This window comes from Mycteria americana, chromosome 3 (genome assembly GCF_035582795.1).
Source record: "Mycteria americana isolate JAX WOST 10 ecotype Jacksonville Zoo and Gardens chromosome 3, USCA_MyAme_1.0, whole genome shotgun sequence".
Classification (NCBI taxonomy): Eukaryota; Metazoa; Chordata; class Aves; order Ciconiiformes; family Ciconiidae; genus Mycteria; species Mycteria americana.
This window is the reverse complement of record NC_134367.1, coordinates 111,815,523-111,838,641: the sequence shown is the minus strand read 5'-3', so window position 1 is coordinate 111,838,641 and position 23,119 is coordinate 111,815,523. Positions and strand designations below refer to the sequence as shown.

Genomic DNA, 23,119 nt, shown 5'->3' with positions numbered 1-23,119 from the left:
TTTACACCATGCTGTCAAAGGACCTTGCCAGATGCCCAGCTACAAAACGGATTATTCCCACTTTTTCAAAATCTGAAAACCTAATTAATGTATTTTTGATGCACCTAACAATGTAAGCACCTCTGTGCTAGTCATTCTTGATACTAAATTTGATATGCCAAAAGTTAAGCAAGATAAAGCACCTCCTGCTTCTCTCAAGGGTTTCTTCACATATTTACTATATACAGAAAAAAAATGTTTTTCAAGCCTGCTAGTTCTTGCAACATAAAGAGGAACATTAAATAGGAAAATGTTAAAACAATTCTGTAATCACTGACCTGATAGATCAGCTAACAGCTCTACAGGTAGCGGCACCAGGATTTTTGGGGGAAAACAGATGTTACGGGGGTGGTCATGCACATGGCAGAAGGATGGGGCAGCTCTACACCCGAACGGGAAGATCTTTCTATAGGATTTTTGGGGGAAAAGTCTCAGAGCAAAAACCCCAGCTTCGTGGAACACAAGATGGAAACAAGATGCCCCCCTTGGTGCAGCCTTGTCCTTTACCTTTACCACCACGGTCCCTCCTCTGCTAGCAGTGAAGTATGACCACTGAGAATGACCAGACCAGCGAGGAAAGCCCAAGCGGAGCAACTCAGCCGGCACCAGCGGCTCGGGCTCGCTGCAGAGGCAGACACCCATCCCCGCGCTGCAGAAAGCCTTCCACGAGCTTCAGCCCCGGGCAGCAGCCGCGGCTCTATCGGGTATGGGCAGTTCTCACCAGCTGCTTCCGCTTGAGCTAGGTGAACCACTGGAAAATATGGTGCGTGCACATGGAAGTGTATCGTATGTTCACCGAGAGGTTTATCAGATAACAGACCTCTCTCCTATCTCTACAGGCTTATAGATGGGACCTGCTCTTTGCCCGAATATTTGAATAGCCACACAGATTTTTTACCACCACCTCTTGTCAAAAAACAAACAAACAAACAAAAAAAGACAAGCCCTAAAAGAAGAAAAAAAACCCTAAAACACCTATCTACCAAGAACAAGAAAGGGAGATCTGTTGGAAGATATTCAAACCCTGTCCCGCCCAACCTCCAGAGGAGACAGTGGCAGGGCCACATCCACATGAGCAGGGGAATGCCAAAGTGACGTTAGATGCGGAAGCCACTCCTGCCTCCTTGCAACTTTTCTGCCCAGTGGTATCGATTAATAAAAAATCCCCGAGCCCACAACTGGAAAAACAAGTCTAGCAAAGAGCAGGGAGACTCTTCAGGGCTTCCAACTCCAAACCACTTTTCACTTCAGGTCCTCCCATGCTATATATCGGACATTGCTCCCTCAAAGCAATATCCCACCGCAGACCTCTCTCCCCCTGACCCCAAGACTGCGTGACAGTACTTAAGATGCAAAGAGCATTAGCAGTATCTCCCAAGGATTGCTAGCCCGCAATCACACCTCCACATCTTCAGAAGAACCAGCGTATCTGCTGTGGCCCTGGAAGGCAAGCAGGTGTCCCAGGGACCGGCTCCAGCACTGTCCCCTTGCTTTCCATCAGCTCCAGCTCCCAACCACCATTACTAGAGAACGACTGAAACCTTGTCTGTCTGGATGACTGCAGACACAAGCTCAACTGCAACTCTAGTAAGAAAGGGTATTTCAGCTTGTAAGTCTATCATCTGGGGTAAACCTTGACAAGCGACTTAGATACAGCAGCAGCATCACAATGTGTGCACACAGAAAGGGTAACGTGTATTTTAGCAGAGATCTGACGTACATACATCCTGTTTCCATGGCATGAGAAGTTCCTCCTCTTGACTGCAGTGCTGGCTCATAAGACATCTCAAAGCAGCTACTTTCCCTTCAGCGCCCTTCAACTCATTAAAAGAAAACCATAACGTACAATATTTTTCAGCAATCCAAGCAAGGATAGCCTTCCCTCAATCTCTGCTGAATGCCGTCCTAGACTCCTGAACGCCCGCAGACTGCTGTGACAGGCAGGGTAAAGGTATTTAGCCGGCTGACATGGATATACGTGCAAACAGAACAACCATCCACAGCCACATCTGCAGCACGATGTGGCACAGCTCGGTGGAAGCAGCTCTGCGGAGTGAGAGAGTTGGTGCTGGGGGATCACCTGCACGTGCCTTGGAGGGTTTTTTACTCCAGATCTGCTACAGCAGGGTCTTGCGGACAACATTTGAGAGCAGTCAGGGCACAGCAAGCACGCTCCTGCAGCACCTCTTCCAGGTTAGCACCAGCCAAAATGAATCCAGTTCATGCGTCCCGGAACTGCCCTGCAGTGCCAGCTCATGTGGGTAAGTGGGGGAAAAAATCAGGAGATTCACTTCAAAATGTAAAGTCCAACCCAAAATTTTAGTGTTACGGCAAACATGAGGAAGGACTCTTCCTACTTTTGCTGCCAGACCTCCAAGAGATAATTTCGTAGCTGACGGTCAGCAGCAATAGCCAGGGAGGCGTCAGAAAGCAGCCTGCCCCAGGATGGGGGGGCACAGACCCTCCCCTCCTGTCAGACATTTACACTCTTCCAATACAAGAGCCCAGATTCATTTGAAAGGCTTCAAAACCCTCCTTACCCTGATGTTACAACATAAAACATGCTCCTCTCATGCAACATGCCATAGGCACCTCTGCTTCCACAGGCACTCGGGATAGAAGAAAGCTGACTACGTGCTCCCTTCAAGACACAATTAAGATGCCGTTAACAAAGAAAAAATGGAAGAAAATACAAAATTATCTTGCCCTCTCAGAGAAGCACCCAGAGGCATTGCTAGCACATGGCTACAGACAACACAATCAGCAAGACAAGCTTGCAAGCTACAGCCGCTCGCTGCAAGAAGTGACGGCTGAGGAGCTCATCCAAAGGGGTCTGCAGCATTCCTGTCACCCCCTGTGGAGTCTGTGCGTGCCACCATGTACCACAGACTTATTTTGCAGGAAGAATTTGGAGCAGTACCCTCATCTGGTGCTTTTCTAAGCAGGGCAGAGGGTAAAGATTTAAATACTGTGTGTCGGAAATGGGGAAGCTTTGACAAAGTTTCAGGAGGGGCTTTTTTGAGGTGGGGTTTTTTTGGTAAATGCAGTTTCTGTTCTTAAGAATTAGAGAGTTGTGCAGTCTCTAGAGCCTTGGGAAAACGCTGACAGAGCACATCAGCATCACCTTACTGGTAGAGGTGGTACCTACTGTACGCTTTGTTTTTCCTACTAGAGGTGTCACACCTAGCAGCAAGCCATCCTTTGGCTTTCCTTCTGAGCCCGGCAATGCTGGTGGAGTCAGCAGGGTAAGCAGAGGACGGGGCAGTCTCAAGCTCCTGCCACCCACATGGCCAAGACACGAGGTTTGCCTGGTAACTCCTAACCGGCGAGGGTTTCCATGCTGGAAACGGCTGAGCTTGAAAGGGCAGATCCACAGACAGCAGGAACTCATACACCGATTTAGGAGATTTCCCTTCCCTGCCCCTATTCTTCTGAGCCTCATGTCTCCCTTCCCGGACAGAGCCACCCAGTCCTTCAAGGGCACCTTTGCCATCTGCGGCAGCGTGCGGTCGCTGCTCAGGTCCACGTCCTTCACACAGGCACAGCAGCATCTCAGTTACTCCATTACAGCACCTGGAGCCACACCAAAAGCCCATCCTAACACTCGGCAGGACTCAGCTATGGGGGACTTACTGGACTTGCCACACAGCAGTAAAAGTCATTTTTTTTCAGGGCAAAGCTGCTGCTCGGGCAAACAACCCCCTAACAATTTAATGTAAAAGCAGGGATATTGAGAAGCGGTGACGTTCAGTCCTACCAGTACAAGACAGTCCTTCCCGATGCCCACTCAGCTCCAGGACCTCCATCTACAGCGAGAGGCTGTCAAGCACGCCGGGCATTGCATGCATGTCTGATAACAAGCCTGTTACCACTTAGGCTGAACTCTAAGCACACCGGTCCGGGATTTGTTTGTTGACTTTTGGTATGTGGTTTGTTGGTTTATTTAAGTCAGAGCTGGCTCTTTGAGGAATGGGATGGGAAATGAGAGAGGAAGGGAGTCACTAGTAAAATCATACAAATTAGAAGAAGAAAGAATTTGTACAGAAAAGAGTATCCTTGACTTTAAGAAGTGAAGCTCGTGTCTGCACCACGTAGAGACACACACTGATATGTTATGACAGACGTTAAAGAAATACAGTACGTTAAATGCAGGAATTAAGATGGTTATTCAAAAGCTAGAGCTGTGCTAAGTGTAAGAGAAGATCACAGCCGAAAAAGTCAGTTAAATATTCAAGACAGCTTTCAGACTGAGAAACACTCAGCCAGGTACATACAGCGTGCCTGCAAGCAAGGGCACCCTGCAGAAGACCACATCTGCACCCAAATGGGCAACACCCATGCTAGCCAAGCGGGGAAGCTGCTTGACATCCTGCGATCTCTTCTGCTTCCCAGTGCAATCATAGCCGTGGCTGGACTGGAAAAGCAGGGAAGGAGGAACGCACCCCGAAATTTCAGCATGGGAATATAGAGAGCAAGCACCAGCTTAAAAAGCTTCAGCAAAAAGCCATCCTAAGACAGACGTCTGAAATTTCAGGCTGCGTATTGCAGGCTAACAAAATTATAAGTAAGTGGAAACAGGACCCTTTGCAATAGCTTGTTAGCCAGCTTTAAAAAGGATGCATTACAGCTAGCTCTACCCAGGTCAGTACTAAATAACAAAACCAAGAGACTTTTGTCATCCTGTGATTTGTCAGAAGTCGCATTTCCAAACCATCTCCAGCTGCAAATAAAGTGTTAGAGGACATGGAGGGGAAAAAAAAAAAAAACCCAAAAAGTCCTTGAGAACAACAGAGTCTTCTCCGTTTCCCCCTGAATTTCAACCTTGATCTACCTCCCTGCCGCCAGGTCTCACCTTGCCATGGCTTCTCTCCACCTTTCGGAAACACTTGTTCAAGGAGAGGTTGTGTCGGACCGAGTTCTTCCAGCCAGTGGGTGCCGTGGCGAAGTAGGGGAAGCGCTCCAGGATCCAGCTGTAGATTTCTTTGACTGGCAAGCTCTTGTTGGGGGAATGCTCGATCGCCATGTAAATGAGAAGGCTGAAAGAGTAAGGGGGTTTGGAAGTGGAGGATTTTTTTTCGGGGTTCTGGTAGCAGGATGGCGCGAAGGATGGCACACTGTCACCCTCAATGTCATATAAGGGGCTAACGATCGGAAGACCCTCACTTCCGAGGCTGAAGTTTGTTAGAAGGTTAGTACTTTCATGCAGCCAGTTCAAATTTGTGAGCTCGTCGTCTGCTGAATCTTTGTCCACCACAGTGGCCTTTGGCCTGCCGGCATCGCCTGCATCGGGCAAGCTTCCCATCCCATGGCACTGCCGGAGTCCTGCAGCTTTTTCTGCTCCTGGCGTTTCAGCTTTCTTATCCGGAGTCATTCCAGTGACTGGACCCATTTAGCTTTATTGGTCTGCAACAAAGAAGATGGTCAGAAATCAATGCAAACCTTCAAAATCACGTTCAGTGGCAGCCTACCAAACCCAAACGCAGGGCTGTACCATCTCCATGCTGTGCAGGAATACTGTGGTCGCTGATGAGAGCCCCCCCGTCATCTCATGAGCATGTCTTAACTCCTCCTGGTTTATAGCCAGAACTTATGGTAAGCACTTGGAAACTACTGTATCTATCCTGAAACGCCAATTTGGACACAGAAATAATGACTATTTTGATGTCAACATCTGAAATCTGAAAAAGACCTTAATAGGTAGGATCTAATCCATTCAGCTCTCACATTAACTCTCTAGTTATACTCATTATATTGTAAATTGACCCTATTTAGAAGTGTTTGCCTTTGGTGCCCAAAGAGTAAAAAATAAGTTGCAAAACTTAAATCAGCGTAAAGTGAAGTTGTGGTCTCAACGCAAATGAAGTCTTTACAACCCCCTACAAGTCACAGTCATTTCCAAGTACTGCCTCCTGTTTCTACCAGGGAAAGATCTGGCCAGCCCATCGGTTCGGCTAGGTCCCACGGAGCTGCCCAGATCTGAAAGACCTTCTTTCCCCTCCCACAAGGGCTTGCTGTTCTAACCAGGGCTCCGCTGCAGAGCAGAGGGTAGTAGGACCAGCTCTCAATGGGAAGGGACCATCCCCTGGGGTGGCAGCTCAGACCTGCTGCAGCAATAATGGCTGACCACTTGCTTTGCACTTTTCCCTAAATGAAAAAACATATATAAAATTATATCTATTAAAAACTGCCACACAGAATGTATGGTCTCACAGGCTACCCATGCTTTAGAGGCATTACACTAACGAGAAGCATCTTCTTGCTCATAGAGTTTTAAAAGGGGTCATCTAGCAAACTATATTATGCTAACAGCTGTTTTTTGTGCTGGTGTGACCACGTTAGAGCTTCACTGCACCTACAGCTTTGGCCAACATAACTGTACCAGAAGTACAGGCCAACAAAACCACTCTAAAGATTTGGGGTGTGTATCTATATATATAGAGATACATATACAGGGGCTATACCATCCTGCTGTAAACGTAAGGCACTCTGACTATGGATGCAGTTTACCGGCAAAGCTGAGGTTCGTATTAACTGTAAAAAAAACCAAAAAAACCACAAATAAAAAAACCCAAACAAACAAAACCAACCCAGTTCCCTGTCCCAGTACATATTCTATCATTCCGGTTTCATGCTCCAGCTCCTACTGCAAGAGCTCAATTGCAAGGCGAGGACAGTCTCCATATCTCACCAGAGAGCTCTATGCACTGTCGTGGGTTAGCCCCAGTCGGCAACCAAGCCCCACCCAGCCGCTCGCTCACCCTCCCCCCTGGTGGGATGGGGGAGAGAATCAGAAGAGCAAAAGTAAGAAAAATTTGTGGGTTGAGATAAGAACAGTTTAATAATTGAAATAAAATAACAATAACAATAATAATAATAATGATAAATTGTAATGAAAAGGAAAATAACGAGAGAGAGAGAGAGAGAGAGGAACAAAACCCAAGAAAACAGTGATACAACCGCTCACCACCCACCGACCAATGCCCATCCCGTCCCCGAGCAGCGATCGCTACCCCCCGGCCAACTCCCCCAGTTTCTATACTGAGCATGAGGCCATATGGTCTGGAATAGCCCTCTGGCCAGTTGGGGCCAGCTGTCCTGGCTGTGCCCCCTCCCAGCTTCTTCTGCACCTGGCAGGACATGAGAAGCTGAAAAGTCCTTGACCAGTGTAAGCACTGCTTAGCAACAACTAAACCATCAGTGTGTTATCAACATTGTTCTCATACTAAATCCAAAACACAGCACTATACCAGCTACTGGGAAGAAAATTAACTCTATCCCAGCCAAAACCAGGACATGCAGTTATTTCCTTACAACAGTTTTTAGCAAACACATGGCTTCATGCACCTGCACCTTCTCTTACAAAGTGGAGGCAAGGAGTTGGCCAGCTTGTGTCCGCGGTCTGGCTCCAGCCTGACAGCCTCACCGTGTCCATGCAATTACACTGCCCAGCCTGCCTGGAAATGTATTTGCCCAGCCTCCTTATTTTGGAGGGGAGCAACATGCGCGATGGAGGCATGATGTGGTGTCACAGAAAGGCAACAGGACACATCCATTTTATGCTCCCCAACAGGAGCCAGAGCCCTGCCAAGCCCGTGCCTGGTGCCGGGCAGGTGTGGGGTGCAGAATTTGTGCCTCCCCCAGAAAACGCACCGGGTTTCCCACCAGCAATTTCTTCTCCTCTCTTCACCTGCTCATACGCTTTTGCACCAGCCATTGCAAAGCTGTTTTGACAGTAACACCTGCACCTATGCTTACCAGTACTAGTGCTGGAAACCATCCCCAAATTTTCTATTTAAGTGCAGGGACAGGCGTGATTAACTACCAGCTCAGTCATTAAAAAAAAAAAAAATAAAGCAAAGTGAACCGCTCAAATAGCTGGTCAAAAATAGCTTTGCTCTCCCTACAATTTACTTCTCCCCCAAGCCATCAGAGCAGATTTATATTGGCAGTCAGTGATTGCTGGCTTTAAACACAGCAATATATACATATGCTTATGTCACTTTTTCAGTCCTTTCTTAAATTAGAAAACAAACAAAGAGCTAGTGATAAAATTCACACAGTGAGACAAACCCCAATTCTGCTGCAACGTGAGTTGCACGGTTTTCCTTATAACGATTAACTTTACCTCCTTGGTCAGCACCTCTTTAGCCAGCTACGTACTAGCTTACACCTCTCAGCTGTGTATTAGTAATTTTAGCACTCGGTTCATGTTGCACGAAATATCCCTTTGCAAATCTTCAGTCAGCACAGTAGATCAAGAACATGCACATGCACACACACACACGTGCAAGTTTTAGGTCACTATATTTATTCCTTTGGTGAAACGGGGCAATAAAGTCTGTTTTACGACACAGATATGGCCTGGGCACACTCACAGTCTTCTCAAAAATATAGAGGGAAGAAAAACATATTAACTTATCAAACTGGCACTTCAAATCAGGTAGGCTTTGTGGTGTCAATGCACTATTTGTTTGCACGCTATTATGTGTTAGCAGAGAATCATCAGAATAATTAACACCCTACTTTAAAAAAAATAATTTGCAAGCAAGATACTTACAGTAAATAATATAGGCTAGTGCCACGTTTCTCTGAGTAGATGCATTACAAAAATCCACGTCTCATATTACCTTCCTAGTGCCTAGTTCACCACCTCGCACATCTTCTACAGGAACACATCAGCAGACATGAAAATATTTTTTCTAGAAAGCTATAAAGGCCATTATTAGACTATTATAATCTAATAAATAAGGAAAAAAAAAAAAATCACAGTTCCGTAATTACAGCAGTTTTCAAAGGGCATTCTCCAGTGGTCTAAACTGAATGCTGCATCAAGGATAATTTAAATATAGAAACAGCAGAGCGTGCAACAGGAAGAGTTATTTTAATGAAGTAATACTTAACTCCATTGCAACGGCAGTAACGAGACTGGTAACACCGAGGACCATCAACTGATAATTTTGGTGCTGCCCTTCTGGAGATAGCCAGTGTTCCCAGACTCTGGGAACACCTCAGCCCCAACGATGTAACGTGCTTTATACCACGTGAAGCTGCCCTTGCTTGGCTTGATCTCAGAATATTGTAACCTCTAATTCTGTCCAGTTTATCTGGCCTGCTGCTGCATCAGTCTGAAGAAGAAAACAACATTGGTAGCCTTCCTACTGCAAAGGACTGCAAAGCCATCAAAAGCTTGCCCTTCCCGTAGACAAAGATCAACCACCACAACTCCAAGGGGTTGATCAGATGGGCTCAGATGGGCTCATTAACCTACATGTTAATGTCTGTCTCACCTCTCAAGCACCCAAGGGCCATGCAGCCCATAGGACCTCCTCACCTCTCAAGCACCCAGGGACCATGTGGACCACAGGACCTCCTCACCTCTCAAGCACCCAGGGACCATGTGGACCACAGGACCTCCTCACGTCTCAAGCACCCAAGGGCCATGCAGCCCATAGGACCTCCTCACCTCTCAAGCACCCAAGGACCATGCAGCCCATAGGGTCTCCTCACCTCTCAAGCACCCAAGAGCCATACAGCCCATAGGACCTCCTCACCTCTCAAGCACCCAGGGACCATGTGGACCACAGGACCTCCTCACCTCTCAAGCACCCAGGGACCATGTGGACCACAGGACCTCCTCACCTCTCAAGCACTCAAGGGCCATGCAGCCCATAGGACCTCCTCACCTCTCAAGCACCCAAGGACCATGCAGCCCATAGGGTCTCCTCACCTCTCAAGCACCCAAGAGCCATACAGCCCATAGGACCTCCTCACCTCTCAAGCACCCAAGGCCCATGTGGACCATAGGACTGTCTCTAACTGTTCAGCTGAGATAGCACTGCTTTTCGCCTGTAGCAGCCCGGTGGGGAGGGACAGCAGTGCCACAGGAGTGTATCTGAAGGCACACAAGTGGTCAGCCCGCGTGTTCTCCAAAGCCCCTCTTCATTCACGCAGACCCTTAATGACATCCAAAATTCACAATTTCTTTTTCTCCGTGTGTGCTCTGCTTGGGCATAAGCAGATGGGACTGTGAGAACGCAGCTTCCAAGCTGCAGTTTTCAAGATTACCACTTCCAATATTGGGGTTTAATATTTTATGTAAGGGTCACGCGATGCGCCAAAGCTGGCTTTGCTGTAAGCTAGCAGGGTTTTGTGGACAGGGATGACCCAACGGGAAAGCCACAGTAAGAGCAAGGAGAGCAGACTGTGAGAAGAAAAGAGCACGAAGAAGCTCTCCAGTGCCGACATCATGATAAAACCATATACACCTCAGATTTTTTTCCTAATGTTTCTCACTGTTACTGGCTAGAAGGGTTGATGCAAACAAGGTTAGAGGTAGCGACAAGGACTTACTCTCCACAGTGCTCCCAGCCAAGCTGAATTAGCAGCACCGGTGTGAAAGAGAGGGAGGGGAGAGGGAAACCTAGCAGAAAGGCAAGGTTAAGAGCACACGTGAGCATTGCAAGGCCACTCAGTGAAATTTATCTCCCACTCCTTTATTCCCTTACTGCCACCTTCGCCGCCTCTTCAGCTACTCCCCGTCCCTCTCCTCCGGCTCTCCTGGAGCCACTTCTTATCAAAGGAGGGTGGCAGATGGCAACCATTTAACCGACCTCGCCGGCTGGCGCGTTGCATGCCCAGAGACTTGCTGCAGTTCCCGCGGGGACAGCCCCAGCCCCGCGAGCAGAGCTGGAAGGCAACTCCGGCCGTGCAAATGCAGAAATAACGTGCTTCACCTCTAAAAAACGTGCAACAGTTTACACTCTGTCCCATGTGCTTTGCCCTACCAATAAGTACACAGTAACACAGCACGCTGCTGTTAATCACTATTAACACTTGCAACTGAAAGACAAAGTATTCAAACCCTAAGAGCATCACGCCTCCAAACCCTAAGGAACACAAGCATCTCTCTCCTGTAAGCACCTTCAAAAGAAAAGCCAACCAAAACATCTGCTCCCCAAGTACAAAGTACTGCAGCAGAGGTGCACATTATTTTGCATGGTAATTATATACAGAGGACTATGATTCTAGGGCGAGAAGATTAAAAGGCCACAAAGTCAACTGAGGCTGCTCAAATAAAAGTTAGGGCGAGCGAGATGACCTTCTGTCCAGCAGTCTTGTGATTTTGGCATCGCTCAAGAGCGCACGGAAATAATAAACGCCGGTCCAGCACCCAAAGCCCAGCGAAGTCCTCTCTTCCAGGCCACTCGCTACCTGGACAGCACAGCCCAGGTCCCAAGGGGCTGATTAAGGCTGCAGGCATATTCAGGTGGCAGTCAGGTTCAGAGAAGCCCTAACAGACTGGAGGAGATTCAACGTCACGAGACAAGATAAGTTTTGCAATCTTCTTTCAAACTCACTGAAGAGCTAAGTTTGGGAAAGGTTACGGGGTCTGGAAGGTCCTCAGCCTAGCAGGGCACATCTGGGGTTAAACCAGGTTTGCACGCCCCATCTACATCCCCAGCTACGACTTCAGAAGACTTTGAGCACCGCTGTGTTCTGCCACAGAAACAAATATTTTAATGCATGAGCATTTTATGAAGACAAAGGTGCTTTAACAAAACTGGGAGTCCACTTAGGCATATCCTCAGGCAAGCAGGGAAGCATGCTTTTCTTGCAGCAGCCCTTCTTGAAGAAGTCTCAGCTCCAGCAGCATCCAGGTCCAGGGGGCAAAGCCATAGTAGATACCTCCGTCCCACCAAAGGTGACCTCCAAAACCAGCAGCAAAACCAGCAGCATACAGCCGTCATTTTAGTATTACAGCCACCACGGCTGGACTCACTGACCTGATGAGAAAGAATTCAGCCTTTTCATTAAAAGACGCCATAGACCTCGTCCGTGCCAAGTTACCACGTGAGCGGAGCTGCTGCTGCTGCTTGACCCTTCTTCATTCCCCAGTGGCATCAGATGAAAGGTGCCATTTGGCATCTGCACAACATCAGTGCCCCAGGTTAGGACAACCTTCTCTACAACTAAACGTACCTATTTATTTCTGTAGGACCAGCCAAGCAACTAGGTCACCTCTGCTAGTAGCAGGAAGACCTGGAACACGCTAACAGTGCAGTAATTTCCCTCCAGATTTAAAAAATAAAAATTAAAAAAAAAAATCTTACCACGCATTGTCTAAGTCTGAGGAGTAGAATATGATTTTAATCCAGGAGAAGAGATTTTTAGCCAAATCACACTTACGTTAATGAGAGCAGCTCTGCAACCGTGCTCTCTGCAACAAGCTCAGGGCGTGCAGCCTTAGTTAGAGCCGGAGCAATTTGTGTACTCTACACACAACGTTTGTACTAACATATACACACTCCGAGAGGATATTTTAAAAGATTGGTATGTGCCTTTGCATGCAAGCAACTATACCAATAGCAAACTCTTCTATTGATTTTTCATATTCCCTTGCATTTACGGGAAGCTTATCAACACCAGGGATTGTCCTGACTTAAATATATCAATGTAGGTCTCGTGTTGCTAAAACGGCACAAGAATTACACAAATAAATGACTGTCACCGCTCACCTACACAAGTTTATGATAAACTTTCCAGACAGCACAGAACCAGTTTTTGTGCAGTAGAGGGAAGAGCAACAAAACAAAAAAATCTTGGCACAACTAGTGAAAACCCATAGATAAAAAGCACCACATCCGCTTCACTGGGAGCATTAAAAGCATACACCAGACCATTTTTCCCCCCATTAATTTAACCTTCCACCCCCACCACCTCCTTTGTCTCGGGCTGCCCTGCTCCATCCCCTGCCCACCTCACAGGGGCGGCTCGGCGGGCTGGAGGTCAGCCTGAACCCCCCCTCGGCCTGCAAAAGGCCTATATTTGATTACAACACTATATGATGTCACGTATCCAAGACAACTAAAGGCATTACGGTCTCCCAGGGACAAAACCGCCTCTCGGCCATAGATTTCGGCGAGCCGGGACCCGTTGTCTGCAGAGGAGAAGAGCGGGCAGCTGCACCCCCCCATCGACAAAAGGCACCCAGAGATGCTCCCCCAGGGCAGCACCCATGGCAGGCGGGGCCCTTCCCGCTCCTCTTGGCTTGCAAAGGGGGGGGAAATTAAAAATAATTGTTCAAAAACCCATTAAAAAGGCGGTTATCGGCTTCTCGAAGCCAGCCCAAAAAAAAAAAAAAAAACCCCAACCAAAGGACCAGACAAGCTGTAAGCTCAGGGGTTTCTTTTTAACCTTGGCATCGGTGGGCTCAAAGGAGAAGAGAGGTTTTCCAGGTATTTGCTGAAATACTTCCAAGCCTCTCTCATTTTAATGCCCCCTTTAATGTCAATATTCTCCCACACTCTCTGATCTAATTAAAGGCAAGGGAAAAACAAAACAAAACAAAACACAGTAACGAAAACCAATGAAAAGGTCCAATATTAGGAAAAGTTAAGAAATGCTACAAAATTCAAAAAGGGAAGGGAATAAACCCTTATCATAGCCCAGGGAAGGGCAGGGAGCGAGAGAAAGAGATTTCATCCGAGAGCTAACGTGTATGAAAAAAGTTTTCTTTTTTTTATTAAGTACACATATACACACACACAAGTGGGTATGTGATTGAAATAAATATCTGAAACGAAAATGATAGGTAAACTCAGACATGCCCAGACCCCAATCCAGGCCCTGTGCACAGCCCAGAGCCTCTGGGCCATTTATTCCAGCGCTGCCTGCAGAGACTTTGCAATCGTGAAGCCTTTCCAAAGGCTTCAGTCACTGTTGGACGGGGTTCCCTGTGCCTCAGATTTAAAACATGCACATGAAAACAGTCTGAGTATAACAGAGAAATTGGGAAGCGATTAAAAAAAACCCAGCAGTGAAATCTAAACTATTAAGAAAAACCCTTGGTGTCACAGAAGGGGGGGGGGGGGAGGAGGGGGCGCAGTACTTTTAAGAAAAATGCTTTACTGCCAATAGTAGCTTTTCAAACGTAGCTTTTCAAAAGACGCCTTCGGGTCATGTTCCTTAAATTCAGTACACTGCTTGCTAAATGGACTAAAATGCAAAAAAATGTAAGCCATTGATATGTTCACAAGTGAGCCATCTGAGCAAATGCCTTGCAAAATAATTCTGATGCTAATTCCCTTTCCAGGGTAACCCTTCCACGTGTTTCTCTACCATCCTCTTGAAATAGAAGTGAATATAGCTACATTTCACCGGATGTCAGTACCAATTTACCAACACTAGAAAACATAATGCTATCTTTTCCATCCAGCTTTTCTGCCTTCTTCAGCCTTAAAGTACCAGAACTCCTGATTTTCAGCTGAAAACCGACAATTTGAAGCTTTGCCCCAAGTGACCCTTATGCAAGATTTAATTTAAAAGCATCATCGGAGCTGTACCACAAAGCCACCGCCACGTTACCAGTACAACTTCGTGATCACGAAGCTGTCACCAGTTGCTGGTTCCCATCTCCCGCTCCCCAAGCGCAAGTTCTCCTCCAGAGCCCCATGCACGGCAAAGCGATGCTCTTCACCGTGCTGACCTCCCTAGCCAACTTGCTCTTAATTTTACTCCACAACTGTTGAACTTGGCTTTCTGTTTCAGAATTATATCAGAATAATCCCCCTGCTCATAATGGTTGTGGCATAGAATTATCTTTTCTTCTATACAGTGACGCCACACTGGAACACCGGGAACAAGCAGGTTTCTCGTATAGAAAAACGGCCCAGTTTAATCATACAGGGTCTGTATGTTGAGGTACACCTTCAGATGGAAGGCTACAGAAGATATAAGTTTCTCTAAACACAGAAGAAAGGCACCCGTGCTAGCAAAACTAGACCAAAGTACAAAATGCCATCTGACACTTCTCATATGGCATGGTCAAAAGCCCCAAAGCATACTAGCTCATACTTTTGACTATTCAACTCCCCTAAACCAAACCAAACTGGCTGATAACCGGTCTGGTGATGGTCCTCACAGACCAGAGGATGAGGGATGAGCGATTGCTGCTGCTGCTTGGCAGCAAGCTTCCCGGCTCCCACTCACTCTGCTCTACGTTGTGCAAGTTTTCCAGTTGCCGAGCTCTCTCCACATCCAGTAATCAGCTTTTAGGCAACCATATACTTGCCCCAAACCTAAGCACAATGCAATCCAGTGAGACTGTTAAAAAGGAAGCAAGGAGGGGACCACATGTGAGCCGGGAAACTAAAAGTAGCTCCAAACTGCAAGATAGGAATGCACTGAAAATAATCTGAGAGAAGAAACAAAGCCTGAGCGTGGTATCAAGATAAGCTGCTCCAGGAGACGTGCTTTGGGAATACATCCAGTCACACATCACGAAGCCCACAATAAACACGCGATGGCTATCCGTACGACGCACGCCGGTTGGACACCCAGATGCGTAAGCAAAAGAACAGGAGGATCGAGCGGCATCACCCGCATACCGCCCGTCCAGCACGTAATACATGGAAAACGCAGTTACGCTGATAAAGTCGAAGGTACCCACTGACGCCGTTCAAAGGCACGTGGAGGCGTGCGGGTCTGCGGCTGTAACGCAGAGGCCGGGTTTGTCACCGGCCGTCGGGACGGCCCGCACACCGCCGTAAGCGCTGCGGCTGGAGGCTGTGGACCCGACCTCAGCCCAGCCCTGCATTTCTAACCCGTCCCGTCAGCAAGTTCAGAGAAGCGGCGTCAGCCACCTGAGGCCACAACTGCCATCCTGCAAGGCAGCCAACGTACACGGGTACCGCTGACCCGCTACATCGTATTAGGATTTTCTGCCAGCAGGAACTGGGTGAAAACATTCCCAACTTATAATCTAATCCTTACAGAGGGTGCAGAAGAGCAGGGGCGGGGGCCGATTTCTGCAGCAGCCAATTTAAGGGAGTCCCTAACATACCCTAACCTTTGAGGAAAAAAGTAGGGAGCTCTACGTCTAGTTTGAACATAAGAGAAAAAAATTTGAACACATTAGGGGAAAAAAAAGGAAAAAAAAAAAAGTCAAAATCCGCATCAATGACTTTTGGTATAAATCTTCTTATCTGCACAAATTCCAGGCTTCTCTTAAAATGGTCCTGGTGTGCGAGCAATTGTTCGGTAACATGGGTATTTCTACCCCAGACACAACAGCTGCTCTTCCCGGTTGCCGGCCGTGCAGACCTCCGGGCACTCGGCACTGAGGGGCACCCAGCAGCGCTCTCCAAAAGCGAGTGTGACCCAACCCTCGTGCTTCTGCAGCCGTAACATTTTACGGAGGGAGAAGGCAGGGTACCAGGGGTCATAAAGATGCTAGCTGGCATCAGACAGCACTTCTTCCGTACGACGTAATTTATTACCGAAGCATGGGCGAGCTGTCTCCCGCTTGCTGACTTAAATTGTATTTTGCAAGTACCCCGGAGCGTCGCCGTGTGCTCTCACCCAGCATGGCGAGGACGGGATGGAGAGTTCATCATCACACAGCATGCACTAAGTCAGAAGGCAGGTGTAATATGACAGGGAACAAATAAACACATATCACACATAAAGGTCCAGCCAGATAAAAAAGTGAAGCAGCATCTCAGGGTTTCCTTGTTTTACTTGTGGGTCTCTTCTCTGGGAGCCAAGGCAGCTGCTGGATCTGGGAAGAGACACACCACACGCACCCAAACCGACCCTTTCGGTTGCGGCGCTGGGATGCGGATGAAGTTTGCAGTCTGCAAGCGTGCACTTGTCGAGAGACGAAGCCGCGTGCTGACGTGAGTCACCGAGTGCCGCTGACAGCAGCGTTTAGGCGCAGGAAGTTGCCCAACACCATTTCAGTTGTCGAGCGGCAAGGCACACGCGCAAGGATGAAGCACTCGCTGCCTCCATCTACTTCCCTCAAAAGAGTTACAGTCAATGCAGTGACATCCTATATACGAGCTTATACACAATACACCTCATTAACGGGAGGGGAAGGAACAGCAACAGAAAAAAGAAACCAGCAAAAAAAGAAACAGCAAAAGAAACAGCAAAAAGAAAACCCAAGGAGCCAAGTGGAATAAAACAGAATTTACACCTGTGCTAAAAGGTATCGAGTATGCATCCGTACTGCTGGCAGCCTTTTACTTATGGCAACTAAAGGCTGCTTTTCATTGATTTACAGCCAGGAAAGGAAAGCCGCTATTTCACACAGCTCGTTTTGCACCGCGGCGGTGCAGCAAGGCTACCCCATTGAAGGGAACAGCGTAAGAGAGGCACAGCAGAGGCGGCTCTGGGCACACCGTCACTCCTCCCAACACTCCTATTTTCTGTCGCCCCGCCAGCTATAATCCCGCTGTCTGGCTCGTTCTGATAAGGTAACAAGAACTTGTATTTGGAAAAAATCCTCTGAGTGCCTGGGATATTTCCTCCCACAAATACCAGCTCCTTTTAACCCCAACAACAAGAAGCCAAGGAACAACAACAGGGGAGGAAGGTAGAATTACAACCCTAGCGAAACCAGCATCAAAACTGCCACTGTTTTTACGGGAACCAATGTTTCCGTAAAAGAACTGCATCGGTTTCTCATCAGTTTAAACTAAATCCATACACAGCATCTTCAGGTGCCAAACTATCTCGTTCACCAAAAGCGTTTGGCTTTGCTCAGCGTGTCAGGTTTTCAAGCCGACTGCATTGAGCAGGCAGAGCCTATGGTTAAGAGAGATGGTAAAAACGAGGTTGACATGCCCCTAAGCCTCCGTCTTCTTTCCCAGGCACTACAGTTTCTTGCCGGGTAATCCTTTTTCTAGTCCGACAGGACCATTACACATCCCTGTATCTGCTCCTTTACTCACTGGACAGGCACGTCCTGACAGTGGGATAGTTGCCGGCAATGCTGGCGCCTTCCATCCAGGGAAGGCTCCTCAAACAGAAAACCTGTGGCGGCTGGAGCTGTCGAGGCAGCACGCTCCTTGGTTGGTGTCCCTTTTGGATTAAAAAAAAAAAAAAAAATCTTACTTCTGGGCTGAGCAGTCCCTATGGAGCTCCTTCAGTACAGCCTCAGCAGCAGCACCCAAAGGGGCACAACTTCATCGTCTGGTCAAGACGCTGACAACGAAGACATCAACCGAGTTTTATTCCGGCAAGGTCCCCAAGAGCACTCAGGGCCAGACGCTGGAAGCAACACGGGGTCGGTGCCTCCAGCTCCCTCCAGCCCTCTGCTCCCCAGGGCAGAGCCACAGCTAGAGCCAACGCAGCATCTCCACCACGCTCTGCAAGCGTAAACACCACATCCAGCGGCACCACCCAGCTTATGGGGCATTTGGGGGGGAAAACAAAAAAAAAAAGAAGACTAAGAGCACAGGAAAGTCCTAGATGTCTTTTAGGCAACTCAAACATACAAAGTGAGAATTACCATCTCCTCCCTATTTCTACAAAACTCAAGTCACGCAGCCAGACACAAGCGAGCCCCCAGCAGAAGCCGAACTGCTGCGGCAGCACGCGGCCCAGCTCAGAAGCAACATACCCTGGCACTCAGCTGAGTTCATTAGCTCAAGCTCTGTGCTGTGTTAATTGCTACTATATAGCTTTCAGTTCAGAGTTGATGTGTCCAACTACCTTCTGCAGAGCTTGGGAAATAGGAGTTGGCACCTGCCAAGAAAAAACAAACGAACAAACCAACCCACAACTGCAAACTAGTTCCAAGTTTTCTGACATAAGGTAACGCCAGCTTGATTTTCCTTGCATAGATGTAGCATCACACCAGACTTCTAGGAGGGAAAAAAAGACCCCAAAGCAAGAAACACAACACAAGTTAAGTGATTCACATGTCAATATATTACAACGCAACCGTTACCAAAGTCCATCTAAATGCAAGTCCACCAATAAGAAGATTTGGACAGTGTGTGTGTGTGTGTGTGTATACACGTAGTATACTATATATAACATTATCTTGATTTCACCGGTTAGCCACAAACCTAATCAAGTTACCTTGACAGCATTCAAGTCCAACATAATTCAGCATTTTTAACTTTACATTTTGCACATAATGTCCATCCCTAGGCAGGCACCAAGGCGGGGAGGCGAGTCTATCAGGCCCCCCTCACGGTTATTCCTTATTTTCTGGTTTTACTCTTTGTCCTCTTTACTCTTTGTTTGGGCCTTGTCAGAATCCCAATCTTTACGAACAAAAGCCAGTTTCCGCTCCCATATAAACTGGCAGACCAGGAGTATTTGTCTGTCTGAGCAGGAGTAAGCCAGGCGGGCAACAGGATGCCGCTCCTCAGCCGCCACCGTGCCTCACCGCCCAGCTCCACCAAAACCCCGCAAAAGGCGGAAAACTCCGGAGGGCCACGTGCCGATCCCAGCCCTGCCTCGAGCTCCTCGGGAGCCCTTGCCAGCGTTTTATCCCAAAATGCGGGACCCCCCGAAACGCGTCTCCCGCTCCCCCCTCACCTCTGCAAAGCCTGGGCACACCCGTGGGGGGCTTCCCACCCATTTGGGGACGACGGGGGGACACCGGAATGACGCCCAAAGGGTGTTTATTTAGTTAAATAAACCGCGCGAGGGTTTTATGGCCGTGACCCGGAGGCGAAGGGCACGGCGAGGACGCGCTGCCGGGTCCCTGCCCCGGGCGGACCCCGTCTCCATCGCCTCAGTTGGAAGCGCGGAAGAAGCGCGGGCCTGCGCTGCCGTGGGAGGTCACCCGCGTAAAACCCGCGGACAGACGGAAGCTCCGCGGAGCCGCGTCGGGAGGAGGAGCTGCGGGGGGGGGTGGGGGGGGGGAAGGGGGAAGCGAGTGGCCCCGCTCCCGGCACCGCCGCCGCGTGGGGGGGTCCCCACGCACCGTGCGCACCCCGCTCCCCACGCATCGTCATCGAGACCGGTTGAAGAGGAAGCGCCGCCGCCGCGCGTTGTCCCCACGCAGGCAGAGGCGGGGGGGAGGAGGGGGTCGCTTCTCCGCCTCCACGCGTGGGGCGCAGCATCCCCCAGGGGCGCACCAGCTACCCCGCTCCCCGCGCTTTCCCGTTCCCTCATTAAACCTTTCCAGAGCGTTAAAAACAAAAAACCCCCAACCCCCAAACCTCCGCTAAACCCAAAAACTAAACCCACAAAAGGAGGAAAAGCCACAAAAACAGGCGTGGGGATGGAGGGGAAGGGGAAGAAGGGGGGGGGGGGGGGGGGGGGAAGCGCCGGCTCCCACTCACCGCGGTCATGAAGCCGTGCGGCCGGCAGCGCGGACACAATATGGCAGCGGGGGGATGTGTCAGGGAGCAGCTGCTCCCTGCGCAGCGGCGGCGGCACCGCCCTCCCCGCCTCCCCATGGCAACCGGGAACACCCCCCCCCCCCCCCCCCCGACCATCGCCGGTTCCGCCTCCCCGCACCGCCCCGGCGGCCCCGGGGTGGCGGCGGTGCCGGAGGCACCGCCGCCACCCCGGGGCCGCCGGGGCGGTGCGAGCTGCGAGCGGCTTCCAGGCTCCGTAACCCCCCCCCCCACACACACCCCAAGCATCCTCTCCAGCTGGAAAAAGTTTCCATATTATTATTTTTTTTTTTTTGGTCCACTTCATAAAGATGAAGCCGCCGCCGTGTTTGCTCTGCCTCGTAGCGCATTGTCCTCCGCTCGTGCCTTCGGCTTTGCAGGGCGAGAACTTTGGCGTTTGCTTAGCGGGGTTTTGCAGGCCCGCGTAGGCTTGCAGTTTTACGACGTCGTAATAAAGTGGACTTCGGGAAGATTTGGGGGAGAAATTGGCTTTTGCGGCCCATCCGCCGCTGCAAAAAAAGTTTACTCGCCCTTCCGAGGTTTCCTCGCCTTCTGAAGGACGCTCTCGGCTTTCGCCTGCTTCGTGATGCATTGCAGTAATTTTATTTATAAGGGAGGATGGGAACGTGTTTCAAGGAAATTCCCCAACTCCGCATTAGCAGGAACCAGCTGGGGGGTTTTTTTTTAATTTTCAATAATTTCAGTTCAGAGAACAACACAACCTCTTGGGTTTTTTAAGAGCGAGGATGAATTGGGCCCAGCGTTATAGCAGGCAGAATATTCTCCCAAGGGCGGAGGATTGAATCCAGCGGCAGGGAGGCTCAGCCCAGCACGTACAGGCTCCTTCAGCTATACTGCGAAGCACGACTGGCTTCGGAAAGAGGCCAACCGCACAGTTCTGACCAGAATAAATTGTTCTCAGCAACTTTCGTTTTGCTCCTACCTAATTTCCACTGATTTGATACATTATGATTCATTCAACCTTTTTTTTTTTTTTTTCTTTACAGCTTCAGAAGTTATCTGGGCCCTTCCTACCCTCTCGGCGGACAACGGAAGTGCACTTATATTAATTATGTATTACTAAAGCCATCTAATGCTGAAAGCACCCTCCATTCCTAAACCATTAAAAATAGACCTAGCACTGCTGGTACCAGCAACGCTTTGCCCATAAGAGGCTCTTTTGCCTCAATTCCCATCCCTCCGCCTCCCAGAAAGCATGCGCTGCAGCTTGCCGGGATAGCTACCGCACCTCAGCCGCTTCCGAGGGAGGGAGGAGCGGGGGCCCGAGCCGTGCGTTGTTTGCCCGTTGGAGTCAGGGTGTCTTGCTTTGCCTTTTGCCCGGCTGGGCGGCAACCTGAGAGAGAGACGTTTGAATCCCAGATCCATTCGGCTTCGATGTATTACGTGAAAGGTTTGGTGTGAGCCACCGAGGGTGGCATCCATTCTCACCCCTTGATTGCATTTACACCCCGGCCTTTAAAGCGGAGCCGCTCACAGATTTTTCCATTTACCCTTTAAAGATGCAATCTGGGTTCAGTAGGAACGTACGCCCTCTCACCCTTTATATTTTAGTGGAAGAAAAAAACCCCCACACCAAACAAAACCTAAAAAGATAAAAGCCGAAAGTGCCCTGAAGTTGCCACCCCCTCATGGAAACAAAAAATAAAACTTGGCCTTTGAACGGGCGTTTTATTTAAACCAGGGTGTAGCACCACACTTCAAATGAAATAAAATGTTTCTACACCTCCTGAAAAAGGTTGTCACCTTTATCAATTCTCAGTCCTCCCTACTGCTCAACATGCCCACCGTAGGTTTTTTTGGCTTTAAACCATACTATGTTGTTTAAAAATCCAGCTACTCTGTATCGATAAAGGCAGTAACCAAGATTTGAAGCTTTCTGGAGTGCCTTCTGCATCAGGCCCTCACCTCCAACACCAACCGGAGTCGCCTCCACTCTTCTGCTACCCGTGAAGGCACCGCTGGCTGCAGTAGTGCATTTGGGGACGGGGGACAAAAGAAAGCCCAGCACAATCCCTAGAAAGGCTTCGGCTTTCCGCCTCGTATCGTACTCATCTCAATAACGCGCCATAGGCAGAATTACGTCTTCCAGAGCTGCACGTGTAGTTGCAATTCTGCAGCAGCTCGTCCGTGCAGTGTAGGAGGACGCGGAGCTGACCCGGCTCAGTTGGGGCGCAGAGCATTTTGAGTGGGCATTGCCAGGTCGGGTCGTGGGTACAGGACAGGCACGTGCCACGGATACGTGATGCAGTATCCCTAGTGTCACAGCGATGCTGGGGGTTGCTCCTCAAGGGCGTTCGCTTTCCCACCAGCCACAGCCCCAGGAGCAGCCCTGCAAAAACCAGCGTGTTCCTGCCAGAGCACTGGGCGCACCCCGGGGCGACGCTTCATTTTCAGCCTTCATTTTGGTCTTCAGCAGCAGCCCGGATCCGTGCTTGCAGCTCACGCAGGAGCCGAGGCATGCCAGGGCACCAGGCTCTCCTGGTCCCCACCAAACACACAGCCGGAGAGCAGGGTACGCACCCTTCACGAACAGGCAGGGACAGTCCTCCATCGCAGGCCTTTTTGGGCCATCGTGGGGGCACTCACACCACGTTTGCCCGCTCTGCCTGTCCCTGCCTGTACTGGCTCCTGACCAGCGACCTCAGCCAGCATCAGGATGCCTTCACTTAGTGCCCAGGCAGCTGCCGGATGATCGAGGAACCTGTGTTTGTCTCTGTTGGGTGTCCGTGCCGAGTTTGATCCCTGCTTCCTTATCATGATCGTTTGCCCGCTAAATCCTGCACGCGATTTGTGAGAGCGAGAGGGAGCAGGTGGTGGAGGGCTGGGAGCGACGCTATCAGGCACAGCCAGGGCCACCGGTGCCGTCCTGCTGCGCGTTCGCTCGCCCCTGAGAAGCTGGAGAGCCATGGCGTGGA

At 49.4% G+C, this 23,119-nt stretch overlaps 1 protein-coding gene across 2 annotated transcripts in view; it reads right to left on the bottom strand.

Moving 5' to 3' along the window:
* Positions 1 to 20,184, bottom strand: part of FOXN2 (forkhead box N2) — a 30,978-nt gene extending 10,794 nt beyond the window's left edge. For both annotated transcript variants that reach the window (XM_075496588.1, XM_075496589.1), the window contains exons 1-2: positions 20,127 to 20,184; positions 4,892 to 5,442 (exon numbers count right to left, since the gene is read on the bottom strand). In XM_075496588.1, the coding sequence (XP_075352703.1) occupies positions 4,892 to 5,428 (537 nt within the window). In that variant the 5' untranslated portion in view covers positions 5,429 to 5,442; positions 20,127 to 20,184. The remainder of the gene's footprint in view (positions 1 to 4,891; positions 5,443 to 20,126) is intronic.
* Positions 20,185 to 23,119: the final 2,935 nt, after the last annotated feature.